The sequence below is a fragment of the Balaenoptera acutorostrata genome, chromosome 11 (assembly GCF_949987535.1).
Source record: "Balaenoptera acutorostrata chromosome 11, mBalAcu1.1, whole genome shotgun sequence".
NCBI lineage: Eukaryota > Metazoa > Chordata > Mammalia > Artiodactyla > Balaenopteridae > Balaenoptera > Balaenoptera acutorostrata.
This window is the reverse complement of record NC_080074.1, coordinates 64514143-64532533: the sequence shown is the minus strand read 5'-3', so window position 1 is coordinate 64532533 and position 18391 is coordinate 64514143. Positions and strand designations below refer to the sequence as shown.

The window sequence follows — 18391 nt, the reverse complement described above, 5'->3', positions numbered from 1 at the left end:
GAAGAATCCAGGCCAGTTGTCTTGTAGAATGTCTTACAGTCTGGATTTCGTTGCTCACTTAAAATAAAGCCCTTCTGATTTTCCTGAAGAACTCATTCTCAGTCCTCATAGATGGCAGATTTCTTTTCAGACCAGATATTTATTACTGTTAAGCCCCCTGTTAGGATTTTATCCATGATTGGAGCAGATGAAATGTATCAGTAGGAACCAGTGCAACCAACTGTCACCTCCTCGGAGTGAAAACTTCCCTCTATGCACAGTCCCTCCACCCCCCAATCCATGTCTCTCCTGTGGTCCTATTTTCTTTTTTTCCAGCACTTCCTGCTACCTGACATTATCTGTATATCTGTTTACTGGTTGCCTTTCCCCGTTAGAATACAAGCTGTATGTCTTGTTTGCTACTTTGTCCCAGCGCCTAGAAGGGTGCAGTCAGTATTGGTTGAATGAACGTTTGAACCAGCTTTGGTCAGTCTGGAAATGCTTGGGGGTGGCGCGGGTGTGGTATGTAGCTTGAATCGCCATCTCCAGAGAGCTGATTTTTGCTTTTACTTACAGGTGTAGGCCCTGCTTCTGTGATGGTTGGGAATCTGGTTGCAGGAAAACGCATAGCACAAGCTGCAGGAAGGGATCTTGGGCAAATTGAAGAGAATGATTTAGTGAAGAAGGTAAGTGTTCCAGAAGTGTTGATATTTACAAACAAGTCAAGGACAGAACCTACGCTTCAGGTAACAGATGGCAGATGCATTGTCCAGCTTTTTAAAAGTTGCTGACCATGATTCTTTTTTCTGCTTTATGACTTCAGCACCAATTTCTGGCGGAGATTTTACAGTGGCGAGCCCAGGCAACTCCTGACCACGTACTCTTCATGCTGTTAAATGCCAAGGTATTAAAAATGCAATTGTATGTCTAATCAGCTGGCTATTGTGAGAGTATCTTAGGCACTCTTGATCTCTTTCTTTCATCAGAAAAGTTCTATTACCAACTCAGAGGAAGGAGTTGTTGCTTTCTCCTTGTTTTGATATATGAGGATAAATTGTGCAGTTATTTCAAGGTTGAAATGAGACCTCCTGGAGTGTTATTCAATACTGTCTCTTTTTTGTCACAATCAAGTTGTCTTTATTCAGTTCTGATAGAGACCGTAGGACAACCATGTAATTACATAATCTACAGATAGACAGAATGCATTGTGTCAATGTAATTTTTAACCCAGTTTGACTTTTAATTCTTTGATTTCCACCAGAAATAAAATGACTTTAGATCAACATTTTAAAAACCAGTTGTTTCTAGTACATACTTAAATGATTTATTGCTAACATAAAAAGCAAATTGAAAATTATTCAAGAGTATGTTTAACTATTGCTTTCTAATGGATGGTTCGCCAGAATATTGTATTTTTTAAGTTATGCATTCCATGGGAGTCTGTTGAGATTTGTTTGTTTTAATGGCTGAGTCCGAAGTTGAAAGTACTGTGACCACAGCATAGAACAGTATTTGTCACCAGCAGGGGGAAGACTGGAGGGCCTATTGGAGTCCCTTAGGGGACTTACCCAGATGGCCCCCTTCTGCCCCAGGTCCTAGATTCTGATAGTCTCTCTCTCTCTCTCTCTCACTCTCTCTCTCTCATACACACACACGCACACACACCCCACACATACACAGCTTTGAGAATTTATGCAGTGATAGAACCTGAGAGGAATATGCTGTGCATCTTAGTGAAAAGTCAGTTAAAATCTTAAGAACCATTGCTCTATGGTAGAAAACTTTGGGACTTCCTTGCTCCACCTCTGCATGAAGTGGGCTTCTCTTCAAGCCCATGGATTGATTAGGGTCCTTCAATTTCAGTAAGAAGATGTCAATCCAGCTTGTTCCCCACTCCACTCCCAAGCTTGGCTACAGTTAAACTTATGGCCCTGTCAAATCATACTTCAGATCTATTTGTTAGTAAACGTAAGTTGAAATTTGCTTCTTGGTTAGAGAAATAATATATATGGATGACTAAAGGACATGTAGTCCATCTATTCTTCTGCATATTCTAACATTTTACCTTGGATTAGCCCAGGCCACCAGAAAGCTTAGGAACCATACAACATTGTTCTCTTATGCCCAGAAAATGCTTCTTACTGAAGTTTAGTTTACTGCCGTACCAAGGACCAAAAAGAGAGCTATTGTAAGAAATGGCCTTATGAATTTAACCCTGATTTTAGCCAAAGGAATATTCATTTTAGTGTTATAACCTTAATGTCCAACAATAGACAATTGCCTAATAAATTATGGCATATAAACATGAAATACTATGCAGTCATTGAAAATAATGTTATAGAGTAGTTGATGACCCAGAAAATAGTCATAATGTGGAAGTAGGATATAAAACTTTAATAATAATTGAGTACTTACTGAAGACCCTGTCCTGGGTGCTTTCCATTTCATAGTTCATTTTAAGGTTAGGGGAACGGAGGCATAGAGACATAAAATCACTTGCCTGAGGTCGCAGGGCCCTAAGTGGTAGGACTAGGAAGTTAGCTCCTTCATTTGAACCCACACTAGCTTCAGAGCCCACATTCTTAGCCAATGCACTATACAGCCTCTGGCATAATATAGTATGATACCTTTTTTTTTTTTTAATGTTGCATGTGAATTTATCTATAATACATACTCATTTGTTAAAAACCAGGAAAATATCCAGCAAAAGTTAATAGTGGTTACATCTCATATTTACTAATCTATATTTTCCAAATTTTCTATATTGAACTTGTACTACTTTATATTAATGAAATTTAAGTTATTTTTAAAAGAAACAGGTCAGTAAACTTGTTTTTATCATGAGTTTTTTAAAGTTAAGTTACAATAATTAAAACAGTGTGGTATTGGCACGATATAGACAAATAACAGTTTGGTTTTATCTGGTAAAGTTGAAGGTAGGCACACCCAATGACCCAGCAATTCCATTTCTAGGGCTATACCTGACCAAAACTCATATATTTATGCACCAGGATATATGTATTAGAATGAATTGTCCATCAGCAGTAGAATGGATGAATAAATTGTGGTATGTTCATGCAGTTAAATACTGTGCAGCAACAAAAGCAAATGAACTATACACCTAAGCACGAGAGGCTAGATGACGCTTAATAGAATGTTGAGAGAAAGAAGCAAATCACAAAAATATATATGTACAGCACAACTCTATGAAAATCAACTATTTCATAGGTGGTAAAAATATAAAGAAAAAGAAATTAGCCACTAACATTAAAAAGTCACAATAGTTGGGCTTCCCTGGTGGCGCAGTGGTTGAGAATCCGCCTGCTAATGCAGGGGACACGGGTTCAAGCCCTGGTCTGGGAAGATCCCACATGCCGCGGAGCAACTAGGCCCGTGAGCCACAACTACTGAGCCTGCGTGTCTGGAGCCTATGCTCCGCAACGAGAGGCCGCGACAGTGAGAGGCCCGCGCACCGCGATGAAGAGTGGCCCCCGCTTGCCGCAACTAGAGGAAGCCCTCACACAGAAACGAAGACCCAACACAGCCAAAAATAAAAAATATAAAAATAAATAAATAAATAAAAGATTACTATTTAAAAAAAAAAAAAAGTCACAATAGTGGTCCCCTATGGAGGGAAGGAGAAGGCACCCATGGGGGTGCTTTTAAGCTGCTGGCAGTGGTCTTTTTCACATCAGGCTGGTTCTTACACAGATGCTTGTTTTATAATTTTTTATTAAGCTACACATTCATATCTTATGCACTTTCACACTCGTGTGTTGTATTTTACAAAGGCACAGGGGGTTCAAAAAGCCCAGCTCGGTGAAACTTGAATTGGACAATAAGGATATTTATGAAGACCCTCAGGAGAAATTATTCTCAGGACCAGGAATAATTGGCCATCTTCTAATCTGCTAACCTTTGTTAATTCACTGGTTGTGTTTTTGTTTACATCTCTGCTGTTAGAATACTCACAGCCAAACTCGTGTTTTACGCAAGTGTACTTGACCACATAGCCAGCGTCCTGACCTCACTCCTGCCCTCATCCTGCTTTCATTTCTTTTATTCTCCCCTCTTCTCTTATTTCTTCATTTAAATATAAAATTGCTATGTATTTTTAAAGCTACCTTAAATAAGAGAGACTGTAAATACATACGTTTGATTTAAGTTAATGTTGTTAGTCCCTAAGTACCTTCAAACATTGAGAAAGAAAAGGAATACCACACATGTGTTTTGGTGCTTGGGGAATTTTCACTGAACTTGATAACTTGCTACAGATAATCTAGCAAGGCACAAGCCTTCCATATAATGTCAAATTGGCTCTGTTTGTTACTGTTTTCCTTACTGAGCGTCAACCTGCTTATACTTTCTTCTATTAACAGGGAACTACGGTGTGCACGGCCAGCTGCCTTCAGCTTCATAAGCGAGCAGAGAAGATTGCAGCAATTCTTGGTGACAAGGGACATCTAAATGCAGGAGACAACGTTGTGTTACTCTATCCACCTGGTAAGTGCTGGATTGGTAGACTAGACAAGCTCCATTGCTAGACTACAGACTCTAAGAGGACAGGAGCTGCTGTACATGACCACGTGGGCTGTAGGCACAGGCTCATGCCATGGGAACAGGCCTCTCCCCTCAGAGTTGTGCGGTGTGAGGGCTCTGCCAGGACCGAGTCTGTTGTATTTACTCTTGTATTTCCACTGTCTAGCTCAGTGCCTGGCACTATGGTAAATATTGAATGAGTGAATGACAACTTCTTGACTTTTGGAAATGCTCAAAAGAGACCCTTATTTCTAGGAGTGCTCAGGAACGGGACTGTTTCACCCAGTTTTCAAAAGCATGTTGTGTGTGAACTCTGACTTCACATTCTCCACATCGTAATTGGTGCTTACTGTCCCTCGATTATTACTGCGTTCATCTTCCACGCTCTAATTCAGCAACCTCTTTACGTCAAGAGGGACTCAGGGACTTCCCTGGTGGTGCAGTGGATGGGAATCCGCCTGCCAGTGCAGGGGACACGGGTTCAATCCCTGGTCCGGGAAGATCCCACATGCCGTGGAGCAACTAAGCCTGTGCACCACAACTACTGAGCCCGAGTGCCACAACTACTGAAGCCCGCATGCCTAGAACCCGTGGACTGCTACGAAGAGTAGCCCCCGCTTGCCACAACTAGAGAAAGCCCATGCGCAGCAACGAAGACCCAGTGCAGCCAAAAATAAAATTAAAGAAAAAAAAAAAGAGGGACTCAGAATTACTTGATGAGTTTGGTGTAAATATTCAAAATTTTAGGTGAAATATTTCAGTTGTCCCTTTCTTTAGTCTTCTGCCACCTAACTCATACCTCCAGCCTTCTGTGGTCTTTTATCCCTTTCACTTCATTTTACTGTGATTCTCACTTTGCTCTTTTATTTACATTGATACTAAGATTTCTTAAAAGGTCATCTGGTAAAGGAATTCCTCCAACCTTGTTCCTGGGAGATTGTCTTCCATCTACCAGTTAATCATGGTGATGGACCACAGCACTTCCCAAGGAGACCGCCCTGCGAGTCCTCACATTGCAGAGGCTTCGTATCAAGTGATGCTTTGCCTCCCTAAAACCTGCACCCACTGGGGGAGTGACATCTCAGGGGTCCAATTGCTGTTCACATAGTGACCTTCTAAAGAGTGAAAGAAAACTCAGGTGTTCCTCATCTCTCCTTTTCCCATTCTTTTATTTTCCAAGTGGAGCAGCCCTAATTTTTGCAGTTATTCCTCCTAAGTAATATCAAGTAATGATGTCAAAATACCTTCATCAGGTATCTTTCAAGAGTTTACTTCTGACCTCCTTTCTCGTTATTTATTCTTCACTTCTCTATATATTTTTTTAAAGTTGTTTTTATGCATCCTTCTTTACCTTCAGTTTCTTCTAAATTTAAAAAATGTCTTCTGATAATGTCTCTGTTAAATTACGGTCTAATGAACCCATCTGGCACATGATTTAATAAACTGGTTTTGGAATAAATAAATAAATTGGTTTTGGAAGCTCTGGCTTTTGCTTTCTCGGTGACAAACCAGGCAGCTAAGTGGCTATGTCTTACAGGCATCGAGTTAATCACTGCGTTCTATGGCTGCCTGTATGCCGGGTGCATACCTGTGACCGTCCGACCTCCTCATGCTCAGAACCTCACAGCCACATTGCCCACCGTCCGCATGATTGTTGATGTAAGTACCGGGTATAGCTTGCCTTGTCCTCATCTCATAAAACCCAGAGTCAGACAACTAAGGATCCTTACTCATTTTCCAGTCTAATTGAGTCAGGAAGTCAAACCTGTCTCCTGCAAACTACCTCCTTTTCCTTTATCTGATCAAAGTGACCAGCATTTTCCAGTGAAGGAATGTGGGAAAGCAGTTTTTGGTGAGATACAGGATTGTGTTTTTATCATGAACATTAAGGAAGTGAAGCTGTCATTAGTATTTCTCCATGAAACTTATTTTTTTCCCTCTTCTTAAAGAAGTCCTAATATTTTTTCTGCACAGTAACCAAGGTAATTTTAAATGCCAAACTGAATTCTCCCAGTGTCAGGTCACTTTTTGGGGGGTTAGTCTTATAAATTTACTTGGTATAGTATTAAAGTATACTATAGTAAGAAAGTAAGATAAATCTTACTCTAAGCATATCCTAATGGACTTTAAAGCAAAGAGTTACAAAGTTCCAATTTATGTAACATTTGTTTCTCTAAGGACTGCTGCTCTATCCCCAACTGGAGCCTGCAGTATAAAAGCAGCATTCGCCACAGATGATTTTACTACAAAGTTCAGTTTGGCAAAATGCCCTTGTTATATTCTGCAAAGTAGGCCGGAGCAGCAGGGAGGGGAGTTTCCTTCCACTGACACGGTTTGCGGGGTGAGGGAAGTTGGTCCCCATGCGTTTCCACGTGCGGGTGTGTGGGAGAGCGTGTTCCTCTGAGTGCACAGAGTCCCTCAAGTTCAGGGTATGTTCTAGGTCCGGTGTGTTTCACCATATTCCCTGGACTGTTGCAGACACTACCTCCTTCAGAGATGATCCTCCGACACCTCTCATTCCCTGAGTACTACGAAGTCCATGTTTTTATTTTATTATGGTCTTCGTGACATCAAGAGATCTGGGGATCCATCCTGAGGTTATAACCATGGAATATTTGAGAATCACTGTTGTAAACAGTAACTTGTGTTATGAACAAGTCCATCATTCTAATTCAGTGTTACGCATTTTTCAGGACAAACGTAAGAGGAACACTGACCTTCACTGTCCTGTGTGTATTCTTTGAAAAGCTGGTACTGCCCTGTCCCAGGATGATGTGCGAGTTGCTTTTAGCAGCAGCCAGAGCCTGTGGTGCTACACGGGGCTAAGCCTCGTGGTACTTATTTTTGTCCATTTGTTTCTAGGTCAGCAAAGCAGCCTGCATTCTCACCACGCAGACCCTAATGAGGTTACTGAGGTCCCGAGAGGCAGCAGCAGCTGTGGATGTGAAAACCTGGCCAACTATCATTGACACAGGTGAAAGGGAGATTTCTCCAGAGGCATTGAGGGGGCAAGAACATTCAGTCCCCGAGATTTCCTAGATTCTTATGCCAAAGGTGTTTACACAGCTCTTCTGTTGCAGCCCATTCCACCTGCTACGACAGAGGCAAAACTTAATATCCACTCAGTTTGAGTTACCAAAGGACTGGATACTGCAACATCCAGATCCAAAGAAGCAGATCACAGTGTGCCAGTACTCTGGAAACAAAACGTGGCTTGCTGTTACTCTTGGCATCGTCAAACAGTGGTTAGGTGTTTGTGCCAGATGTGACCATAGACATGTAGGGCTACATAAAGTATGGGGAAGATCTGACCCTTGACTTCCAGATGTGATAGAGCTGGAACAGCATTGGACTAGGAGTCAGAAGACCTGGTTCTGGTTCAAGCTTCAGTCCTTATTTTCTGTATAACCTTGTCTGAGATTACCCTTTCCTAAAATACTATCTACCCTGGCCTGACTCACATATTTATTGAGAATATCAAATGCAACATAATATAAAAATACTTTGAAAACCATAAAGTGTATGAATTTTAGATGGTGTTCATACTAAAGAAGGGGGTAAGACATTGGGATAGCTGGAGATGGTGGTGGAGGGGAGAGTGTGGGTTTTGGAGTTGGGCAGACAGGTGTAAATCCTCATCCTCTGTTACTCGTAACTACTTCATGGGGTCTTAAAGGTTAAATGACATAATGTAAAGCACCAGCATACAATCATAGTAATAACAACATCTAACTTTTTATTGAGCCCTTACCATGTGGCAGTCGTCTAACATGTGTTACCTAATTTCCTCCTTCTACCAACCCTATTAGATAGGTGCCAGTTTTAGCCTCATTTTACAGATGAGAAGACTGATGCACAGGGAGGTTAAGTAAGTAGCAGAACTGAAATTCAGACCCAGTCAGTTTGGCTCCCCTCCCAGCCCCTTAACCATTAATTTCCTCCCTACCAGTTTTCAGTAAGTATCACGTAGTGTCCACTTCAGGGACATTTATGTGGATTTAAATACAGGGATGACATCTATTTATGGTTATTGTGTCCAGATGCTGAGCTACATATTTTTACATTTGTTACTTAAGGATATAGATGAAGTCATTTATAATATGTAACACAAGTGGATTGTGTTGGTGTTAATGATGTAGATAGATCTGCCGTGGTTACTGGACTCAGTCACGTTTCAGGAAGACCTGGAATGTGGTCTGTGATACAGACAACAGAAAGGTTTCTTTAGGTACTTGAGTAGCCCTTCCCTACACAGAGGTGGGTTGAAGGTGATAGAGCAAGTCTTTGGTTTGACCAGAGATGAGTGCCCAATGATACAGAGATTGAAAAGTCAGAGTCAGAATCGTTTCTTGATCTGGAAAGCCAAAGGAGCCATTGAGGAGGCATGGCTGGGGACAGAGACATCCTTGATATCTTTGGATATGACATACTTATAAAGCAAATTTGGAGGGAAGGGAGAGGTTATCATAAAAGAGCAAAGGAAAATAATTCCCAATTCTAGATTATCATTCTTAAAATCAGTCATGTTACCTTGGAGAAAAACTGTCCAACTTTTAAAGCAGTCCATGATTACTGTGACATGTACTAAACTGTAAATAATGAACTTTAACTTGAAACCAGCATAACAACAAGTAAAGCTTCTTGAGTTGTCTTAAAGTGCTTTATATGAATTAACTTCCTAACAGTTCTGGGAGGGCAGGTATTATTACCACTTTAGAGAAAAGGAAGCAGACACAAAGAGGTTAAATAACATCAAGATGACATCACTGAGAAATGGCAGAGCTGGGATTTGAACACTGGCAGTCTGCTTCTTTAGCCTGTGTTTTCAGCTACTATGTTATATTACCCCTCACTAATCGTCTAGTAAATACATCTGCCTGATGTAGTTGCCTTGTTTATATTGTCTATTGGTGCCCTCAACCCCAACCCTCCTCTAGGAGTGACATATGTGAGCTGGTTGGTTAAACACGAGAAGCCTAAGCTTTAGCAAATCCCAGAAGCTAAGTGTGGCCATAGCAAAGCCACAGAAGACGGGTTGAAGAGCAATGATTTTCGAGTTCCAACGTGTCTGATTTTTTTTTTAATTTTATTGAAGTGTAGTTGACTTACAATGTTGTGTTTAATCTCTGCTGTATAGCAAAGTGACTCAGTTATACATATATATGTATTCTTTTTCACATTCTTTTCCATTATGGTTTATCAGAGGATATTGAATATAGTTCCCTGTGCTATACAGTAGGATCTTGTTGTCGACGTGTCTGATTGACATCGGGTTTCTTCTTTTCCTTGCAGATGATTTACCCAGGAAAAGGTTACCTCAGCTGTACAAACCACCCACTCCTGAGATGCTGGCGTACCTTGATTTTAGTGTCTCCACAACTGGCATGCTTACGGGAGTGAAGGTAGAGTAGTCGGGTTGTATTTACTCTCTCGCTGGATGCTGGTAAAGTGCCAGGTCTGCAAAAAATAGAGATGACCACTGCCCCAGGGACTTCAGATGGAGAGGCCAGCTGGTTGTACCAGAGACCAGTAGGCAGAGGATCAAGGGCCACTGCTATATTTAAATAAAAGCATTGGCTCTTCCGGAATAAGTTATCCCAAGGAATTCGTGTTATGAAGTGTTCTGAACCTAGCATAGAAGCTAACAGATAACACGAGTTAGTTCAAGCCAGTATGAAGTCATAGATTCGTATTTCATAAAACTCAATATTGAGAAATTAACAGATAGACTCACCCTTCAGTTAGACTTAGATTAGGCTTTTTGAAGCGATGAAAAATATACATCATTTTGAGGAGTTGGAGGGAATGGAAGCCTCTCAAAACTATCATTAGAGCTGCTTTTCTGCCTGTGGGATGCCAGTTCCATCCTGTTCCATGTTCCTTACCTTCCAGATGTCCCACTCTGCGGTCAATGCTCTCTGTAGAGCCATCAAGCTCCAGTGTGAGTTGTATTCCTCTCGGCAGATCGCCATCTGCCTTGACCCTTACTGTGGACTTGGCTTTGCACTCTGGTGTCTCTGCAGGTAGGCATGGAAAAGCAAAGAAACAGAATGCATGGGAATATCTTTGGGGCTATGACCATCTCATCCTTCCGTTTGCTCCCTTAATTTGGTAAAGTTTCAATAAAATGCTGATGTTTTCCAGAATTTGTGCATCTAATGTATCTTCGATGTTTGTCTGGTTTTGTTTGTATTCCCTCTTTCTGTTAGTTTTATGCCTCAGACAAAAGGGCAGTGATCTCACTACCTCTTCTGTGCTCCATCCTGTCATCCTCATTTTAGAAGCAGAGCCAAGCAGAAGGATGACACTTGGGTGAAATGTACTGTGTCAGCCAGAATGCACCCACTAGGCTTGGCAGGAAGGAATGTAATGAGATGGGTGACAGCATGTGGCTGGAAAGTAGCACATGGGCCACATTGTTACTTGTGGGATAGCAGATCCCAACTCCTTCTACTCTCCTCCCAGAGGACCTCATCTCAGCCTGCATTTTCCCCTCCTTGATGGGCATCTTCATGAATGCTTCAACTCAACATCTTCCTTCTGTGTTCCCATTCTTCTTAGGATGGGGTCGTCCACCTAGGGGCCCACACTAGGAACTTGGGCTTTATCTTCAACTCTATATTTTTATGTCACACTTCCAATTAAATGTCATATCCTTTGGCTCCATTATTCTTAAACCTATCTATATAAGAATCACCTAGGGGTCTATGAAAAAAAAAAATAATGGGGCTTCCCTAGACATACTAACCTAGATCTCCAGAGGTGGAGACCACAATTCCAGTGTTTTTTTTTAATACAGGATTCCTGGGCTCCTAGTTATTCTGGTCTATATTCAAGGTTTAGGAAGTTGAGGATTCATGGCTGGAGATTGTACATACGATATAGGACTCTGACATTCCTTCCTTTTTATCCTGGGTGTACTGTCAGGGTTCAAGCCCTCATCCTCTCTCACCTGGACTATTGCAGCCTCTCCTAACTGTCTCTCAGCCTTCAGTGACTCGTGTCTCCAATCCCCCCTCTGTGTAACTAGCTTTACCCCAACTTCAAGCTATAGTGACAGCCTGCTGGGTAAATTCTAAACTCCTTCATATCATAATAGATCAGTGATTTCACAGTTTGGCCCTGACCCTTCTGGCTTCACTTCTCATCACTCCCCAGGCATTCTATGCTTTAGTATTTCACTCTGGAATCCTATTTCTGACAACCTTACACACACCATGTAATTTTATATCTCCATGCCTTTGCATATGCTCTTCCTCTGCCTGGAATGCCCTCACCAGGTTCCCCATTTTTCCAGCCACTGTCAAATTCCTACTCATTCTTCAAGCCCGAGCTCAACTGTCGCCGACTCAGTGGAACACCTGCAGCCCCTTGTGTTCCCAGTTTGAATGACTTGCTCATCATTCTGTGATCTTGATGGCCTTTATTCACATCTCAGTTACCACCTTCCACAGTCTGCTTTATTCTGTAGTTATTGTATCTTGTGAGTTGCATAGGAACAAGGCTGATTCTTAGACCTTTATATCTAATATGACCCAACCCTGTCCTTCATGCTCAGTAAATATTTGCTGAATTGATGGTGTTCTAGGATGAATTGATAATGTCATCTCTTGCCATTTTTCATTGCAGTGTCTATTCAGGTCATCAGTCCGTCTTAATTCCTCCTATGGAGTTGGAAAACAACCTTTTCCTCTGGCTCTCCACGGTCAACCAGTACAAAATAAGAGACACTTTCTGCTCCTATTCAGTAATGGAGCTCTGCACCAAGGGGCTTGGAAACCAAGTGGAGGTGCTGAAGGTAAGAAGCAGCTGTAACCAGGAGACAGTCCTGAGAGAAATGGGCCAGGTGTGATGATACCCCACCTTGGGCTGGCCAGACATATCTGCCTGCTTTTTTTCTACGCAAACAGCTGTTTGTAAACCTCAGGAAGTTTATCTCTTTCACTTTCTAATTTAATGCACTCTTTCAGAGTTTACTCTGATTCTTACATTGTGGAGAAGAAGGTAAAACTGGTTAGGAGGCTGAATAGAAATGACTTTATGTGAAGATGAACAGAACCTGTGACCTCCAAGAGGATTTTTCCCAATAGAATTTGCAGCCTGAGAACCTCAGAGATTGGTGACTGCCCCAGAGATAAGGTCGCTCATTCATGAGTGTATCCAACAATCATATGTCTAACTGGCATATGAGAGTCAAAAAACACTGAATTTTCTTTAGTAGAGAAATGTGACCTTAAGAATGAAAAAAAGAGATAAGAGGTTAGATATCTATGTTGCTAAATTTGTTTTTCTCTCAGTCCCATCTCTGCATTTGAAATAGAGAGAAATCTAAGGTACAGAAATGAAGAGGGATTAAAAATATATTGCTGAAAACCTAAGATTTTTAGGTGAAAGAGGAAAGAAATAGAGAATGAGCAGATTGACCTGTGGGTAATGACTTGAGTGGAATTCCTTGGCATTTTCTGAAAAGGCATATGTTTTCTCTGGGTGTCTGAGGTGAGAACACATAGTTCCTCGGCTTTTCCTGACCAAAGAGATAGAGCAGTGGCCCTGCTTATTCAGCACTTCTGTGATCCTGCTGACCTCAGCTCCCGTGCGTGGTGTCTTACAGACCAGGGGAATCAACCTCTCCTGCATCCGGACGTGTGTGGTAGTGGCTGAGGAGCGGCCCCGCATTGCTCTCCAGCAGTCCTTCTCCAAGCTCTTCAAGGACATCGGTCTGTCCCCTCGGGCTGTCAGCACCACTTTTGGATCAAGAGTCAATGTAGCGATATGTTTGCAGGTGACTATCATGAAATCTTGCTTGTGTGGGAGGCTCAGAGCACAGGCTGCCACTTAGTTGCTTTAGGCCTCTGGGCTTTTTATTTGGACTTCACTGCACCTTATTTTGCCCATCTGTAGAATGAACATGGTAGCATCGTCCTTCACAGGGTCGTTCTGTAGAACCACTGAGTTTCTAGGTGCCAAGCACTTGGAGCCGTGCCCGGCAATTGAGCGCTAATGTAAATATTTACTCTCAGTAGTGGTTTTATGGTCCGAGACGATGAGTCGAGAAGATTTCTGAGTCCGATTTGAATTTTATTTATATGTTACCCTTTGTTTTCTGTCTCCTCCATCTTTTACGCCTTTTTTTTTTTTGCAAAAGAAGTACAAATAAGCCTGCATTCTTTTCTCCAGCCAGATGGCAATTTTGCCATGTTATCTTGGTGGGTAAATAACAGAAAAGAGGCTGAAATAACAGGAAAGAACTGAGTCTGATTTTATGTAGCTTGGGAGCTCGTAAGGCAAATATAGACATGGACAAGAGTGAGAGTCAAAGAAGGTGGCGTAAATGGGTGGATGCTTGCAGGTCCTCTGTGTCTGTGGTCGGATGACTTTGGAGCAGCATCATGACACTTTAACTCTGGAGCCCGTTGTGGGCCCCTTGCTGCCAGCTTGGGCCAGTGCTGGTTTTGAAAGTCCCATGGATGCTGGTCTGTCTCATCCCTGCCTTGAGTCCAGGGCTGAGGACCCTCCTCAGCCTGGTAACCTTTCAGTGCTGCTTCGGCCCCCAGCCTGCTCTCCTGGGGGCGGAAAGGAAAGAAAGATGAGAAGAAAGCTGGGCCAGGAGTCTCTTTCGTTATAGCCCTGCCTCATCTGGTTGAAGACAGGGTGAGCGTTCAAAATAGAGTTTGGATTTTTCATGTATGTGACTAAATTATCTATTTCTTGATTTGAAAATGTAAAATATGGAAATACCATTCAGTTAATTTTAAATAAACAATACATTTATTTTTCTTTAGGGAACCTCAGGGCCTGATCCAACTACTGTGTATGTAGATCTGAAATCATTAAGACATGACAGGTACAGTAGATTGGTTATGCTTATTTTCTATTAGCATTCCTAAGCATATAAAGTTCTGAGCCTCAAGAAAGCCAGCTCTCCCCACTCCTTCCTTTTGTTGGTGTCTTCCGGGGGGATGGGAGAAGGGAAGGAATTCATTTTCATTATTAATACCTAATAAGGTTTACATTTATAAGAAGAAAGCTTTAATTCTCACAGTTGCTGCACTGTTCTCTAATATTAAAATGTAATACTGGTATTTTGTAACATTTGACATAAATTACACTAAAATGGATAGACTCTTTCCTCTGGAAATTTAAAAATAACTGAGACAGACAGAATAAATGAGGCAGAGTAGGGTTTTTGAAACAACACTTTATCTGAGCCCCAGGAGTAAAAGCCTTCCTCCTCATCGGCTCACAGGTGAGTTGTAGCTATGCCCCAAGGGGAGCTCCTGGCGGAGGGCTCTGGGACCTTTTCCTGAGTCCCACTGACTTGGGCTGTGTTCACGGTGTGGCCCGTGGCAGTGACCCAGGCTGCGCAGGTAGAGCGTCTCTAGTGCTGTGATTTTCAGCCTGGGGAGAGTTTGTCCTCCAAAGGACATTTGACAGTGTCTGGAGACATATGTATTGTCACAACAAGGGGATGCTGCTGACATCTAGTGGGTAGAGGCCTGGGATGTTGCTAAACATCCTACAGTGCACAGGATAGTGCCTCACAAAGAATTCGACCAAAATATCCGACTCAAAATGTCAGTAATGCTGAGTTTGAGAAGCTCTGCTCTAATGTGAGGAGAGATAGATTAGAGGTTTGGGGAGGCAGTGTATATAGCTGTGGTAGATGCGGTGCAGTCGTTTTTTTTTTTAAGGCTCTTATGTTGTAAATATTGTTTTTCTGCAGGGTTCGTCTTGTGGAACGGGGTGCCCCCCAGAGTTTGCTCCTCTCAGAGTCTGGAAAGGTAATTTGTTCTGTTAACCATTGGGAAGGTGGTCTGTGTGTAGAAGTAGTTAGTTTTTGTTTTCTGTGGGGTGTTTTTGTTTTTGTTTTGTTTTTTTGGCCGTGTTGGGTTTTCGTTGCTGCGCACGGGCTTTCTCTAGTTGTGGCAAGCGGGGACTACTCTTCGTTCCATTGCGTGGGCTTCAGTAGTTGTGGCTCGTGGGCTCTAGAGTGCAGGCTCAGTAGTTGTGGCGCACGGGCTTAGTTGCCCTGAGGCATGGCACGTGGGATCTTCCCAGACCAGGGCTCGAACCCATGTCCCCTGCATTGGCAGGCGGATCCTTAACCACTGCGCCACCAGGGAAGTCCCTCTGGTTTATTTTTGAGGTTGAATCTTGTTGTACCTCTGTCTCCACTGAGCACGATCCCATGAGCGCGGTCTCAGCTCCTGCCGTTGTACACTCCCCTCACCTCACTGAAGAGATGGGGGCGGGGAACTGCATTTCCTAGAGGTCATTAGATTTAATTGAACCCAGTCTTTGTGTTTTCTCTTTGATTCTTAGATTTTACCTGGAGTGAAAGTAGTTATTGTTAATCCAGAGACCAAAGGACCTGTTGGAGACTCTCACCTGGGAGAGGTATGTATAATTTTCCCCTTTACTCTGAAAAGTCAGCAGTGAAAGACTTTACGGTTCATATTTTAGAAGTCAGGAAACTGTGGATATAGTTTTTCCCTCATGGTGAATTTTCGAGGGTTTTCATCTTTCTCTGTAAGGCTCAAAACTGAAATGGACAGAGGGGAGATTGAGACCAAGATGGAGTGAAGATTTAGGCACCCAAACTAGAACTAGTCCCAGATTGGTCCACTGACATAACCTTAGCTGAAAAGGAAAATGGACAGATCCCACCTGTTCCCACCTATTAAGGAGTGGAACTAAAAGGAGCCACAAATTTTAAATTTTTAAAATTTATACAAATTTTATATTTTATTCCAAAATGTATCCATTTTTGTATTAGTATAAAGATATTTAAGACTTAATTTTTCTTCCCCCCAAATCTCTGAGAGACACTGATATCTCATCTCATAGCTCACTGGGAGCAATGTTGTGGGTGCACGAGGCAGATAACCCGGGCTCTGCCAGTTACCAGCTTCTTGTGATCGGGCAAGTTACTTAACCTCTCCGGGCCTCAGTTTCCTCAACCATAAGTAATAATGGCACCCACCTAAGTAGAATTGTGTGACAATTAAATGCATTAATACCTGTATCTGTCATACATTTGGAGCAGTGCCTGTCACACAGTGAATACTAGTTTTATTACCATTGTTGGCTATTGCTGTGTTTACATTATAAATTCAAATAGCCTGTAGTATTTTCCTGCAGTCTTTGTAACTTAGTTTCAGAGCACAGAAATGATCCCTTGATGCATTTGTGAGACTCTGAAAGAGGCTGAGAAATGAGCCAGGGAGGGCTTCCCTGGTGGCGCAGTGGTTAAGAATCCGCCTGCCAATGTAGGGGACACGGGTTCGAGCCCTGGTCCGGGAAGATCCCACATGCTGCGGAGCAACTATGCCCGTGCGCCACAACTACTGAGCCTGCGCTCTAGAGTCTGTGCGCCATAACTGCTGAGCCCATGTGCCACAACTACTGAAGCACGTGCACCTAGAGCCCATGCTCCTCAACAAGAAAAGCCATAGCAATGAGAAGCCCGTGCACCACAACGAAGAGTAGCCCCTGCTCGCTGCAACTAGAGAAAGCCCGTGCACGGCAACGAAGACCCAACGCAGCCAAAGATAAATAAATAAATTAATTTATTTTTAAAAAAAAGAAAGAAAGAAAGAAATGAGCCAGGGAGGCAATGTAGCCTCAAGGTTGAGAGCACGGCCTCTGTGGCCACCCAGGCTTGGGTGTGGGTTTCCTAGTTTCTGCATCTTAGGCAAGTTACTTAACTCCTTTTTTTTTCATCTGTAAAATGGGAATAACAGTAGTACAAACTGTATTGCCATGTCATATATGTCAGGATTGATGGAGGTAAGGCATATAATACTGTTGAGCACATGGTAAACACTTGATAACTGACAGCTGCCTTTATTGTTGCAGCTGTGTTGTTACTATAAAAATGAGATTAAAAAACCAAAAGAGGGACTTCCCTGGTAGTCCAGTGGGTAAGACTCCGTGCTCCCTATGCAGGGGGCCCAGGTTCGATCCCTGGTCAGGGATCCCACATGCTGTAACTAAGATCCCATCCCAACTAAGAGTCCACATGCCGCAACTAAAAGATCCCACAACTAATACCCAGTGCAGCCAAAATTAATTAATTAATTAATTAAGCCAAAATCTTCTGTCCCAGAGAACTGAATTGATTCTGGCGAAATGTGACCAGTGCTTTTTCTCATTGTAGATTTGGGTGAACAGTCCCCATACAGCCAGTGGCTATTACACCATCTATGACAGTGAGACTCTTCAAGCTGACCATTTCAACACCCGCCTCAGCTTTGGGGATCCTGCTCAGACCCTCTGGGCTCGAACAGGATACCTGGGTTTTGTCCGCCGGACCGAGCTCACAGCAGCCACCGGAGGTATCTTCACCAGCTCCTCACCCTCGTCCTGCTGTGCTTTTCAGCCCCTAGCACGGGCTGGCCTTCCGCGGCCTGCCTTTGGATGTGGAGTGTGTGTATTGAATTATTCCCTTCTCTGACTCTTGAACCCATACATGAATTTGTTTTCATTTGAAGTAAGACTTTGCCCTCTAAGAGGACCCAGGAAGTAAGCACTGGCGCCCCGTGTCAGCATCCCTGAACTGTGGGTTGGCTCGGCCAGGCAGTCGTAGAGATGTGTCTAGTGATGAGTAGATGCCTCTGGCAGGACTCAGCCCTCAGCAAGCTCCTGGGACAGGTATCCCATCTTTAGTCCCTTGCTCCTAAGCCTCGCGAGCGGGAGGCAGTGCAGAGGAGCCAACCTGCCGAAGCTCTCTGTCCCTTCGGCGGCTCACGTTGGACACGAGCCTGCTTGGCAGGGCTCTCGTGTAAGCAGCCCCCAGTCATCCTCTGCCCACTGGGCAGTCACAGTGAAGCCGTGACTTCAACCTTCCTGACGGCATGAATGGCCATTTTAA

At 42.9% G+C, this 18391-nt stretch overlaps 1 protein-coding gene and 1 non-coding gene across 5 annotated transcripts in view; both read left to right on the top strand.

Annotated features, from left to right (window-relative positions):
• The window catches only part of DIP2B (disco interacting protein 2 homolog B), a 246157-nt gene that overhangs the window by 221548 nt on the left and 6218 nt on the right, over window positions 1-18391 (top strand). For all 4 annotated transcript variants that reach the window (XM_057556293.1, XM_007179351.2, XM_057556292.1 and 1 more), the window contains 13 exons: window positions 556-665; window positions 803-883; window positions 4359-4482; window positions 6056-6177; window positions 7381-7492; window positions 9811-9920; window positions 10411-10541; window positions 12148-12316; window positions 13130-13300; window positions 14301-14362; window positions 15242-15299; window positions 15841-15915; window positions 17678-17855. In XM_057556293.1, coding sequence (XP_057412276.1) covers window positions 556-665; window positions 803-883; window positions 4359-4482; window positions 6056-6177; window positions 7381-7492; window positions 9811-9920; window positions 10411-10541; window positions 12148-12316; window positions 13130-13300; window positions 14301-14362; window positions 15242-15299; window positions 15841-15915; window positions 17678-17855 — 1503 coding nt within the window. The remainder of the gene's footprint in view (window positions 1-555; window positions 666-802; window positions 884-4358; window positions 4483-6055; window positions 6178-7380; window positions 7493-9810; window positions 9921-10410; window positions 10542-12147; window positions 12317-13129; window positions 13301-14300; window positions 14363-15241; window positions 15300-15840; window positions 15916-17677; window positions 17856-18391) is intronic.
• On the top strand, window positions 17424-17496 carry TRNAR-CCU (transfer RNA arginine (anticodon CCU)). Its single transcript has one exon. It is a non-coding gene; the product is annotated as a tRNA-Arg (tRNA).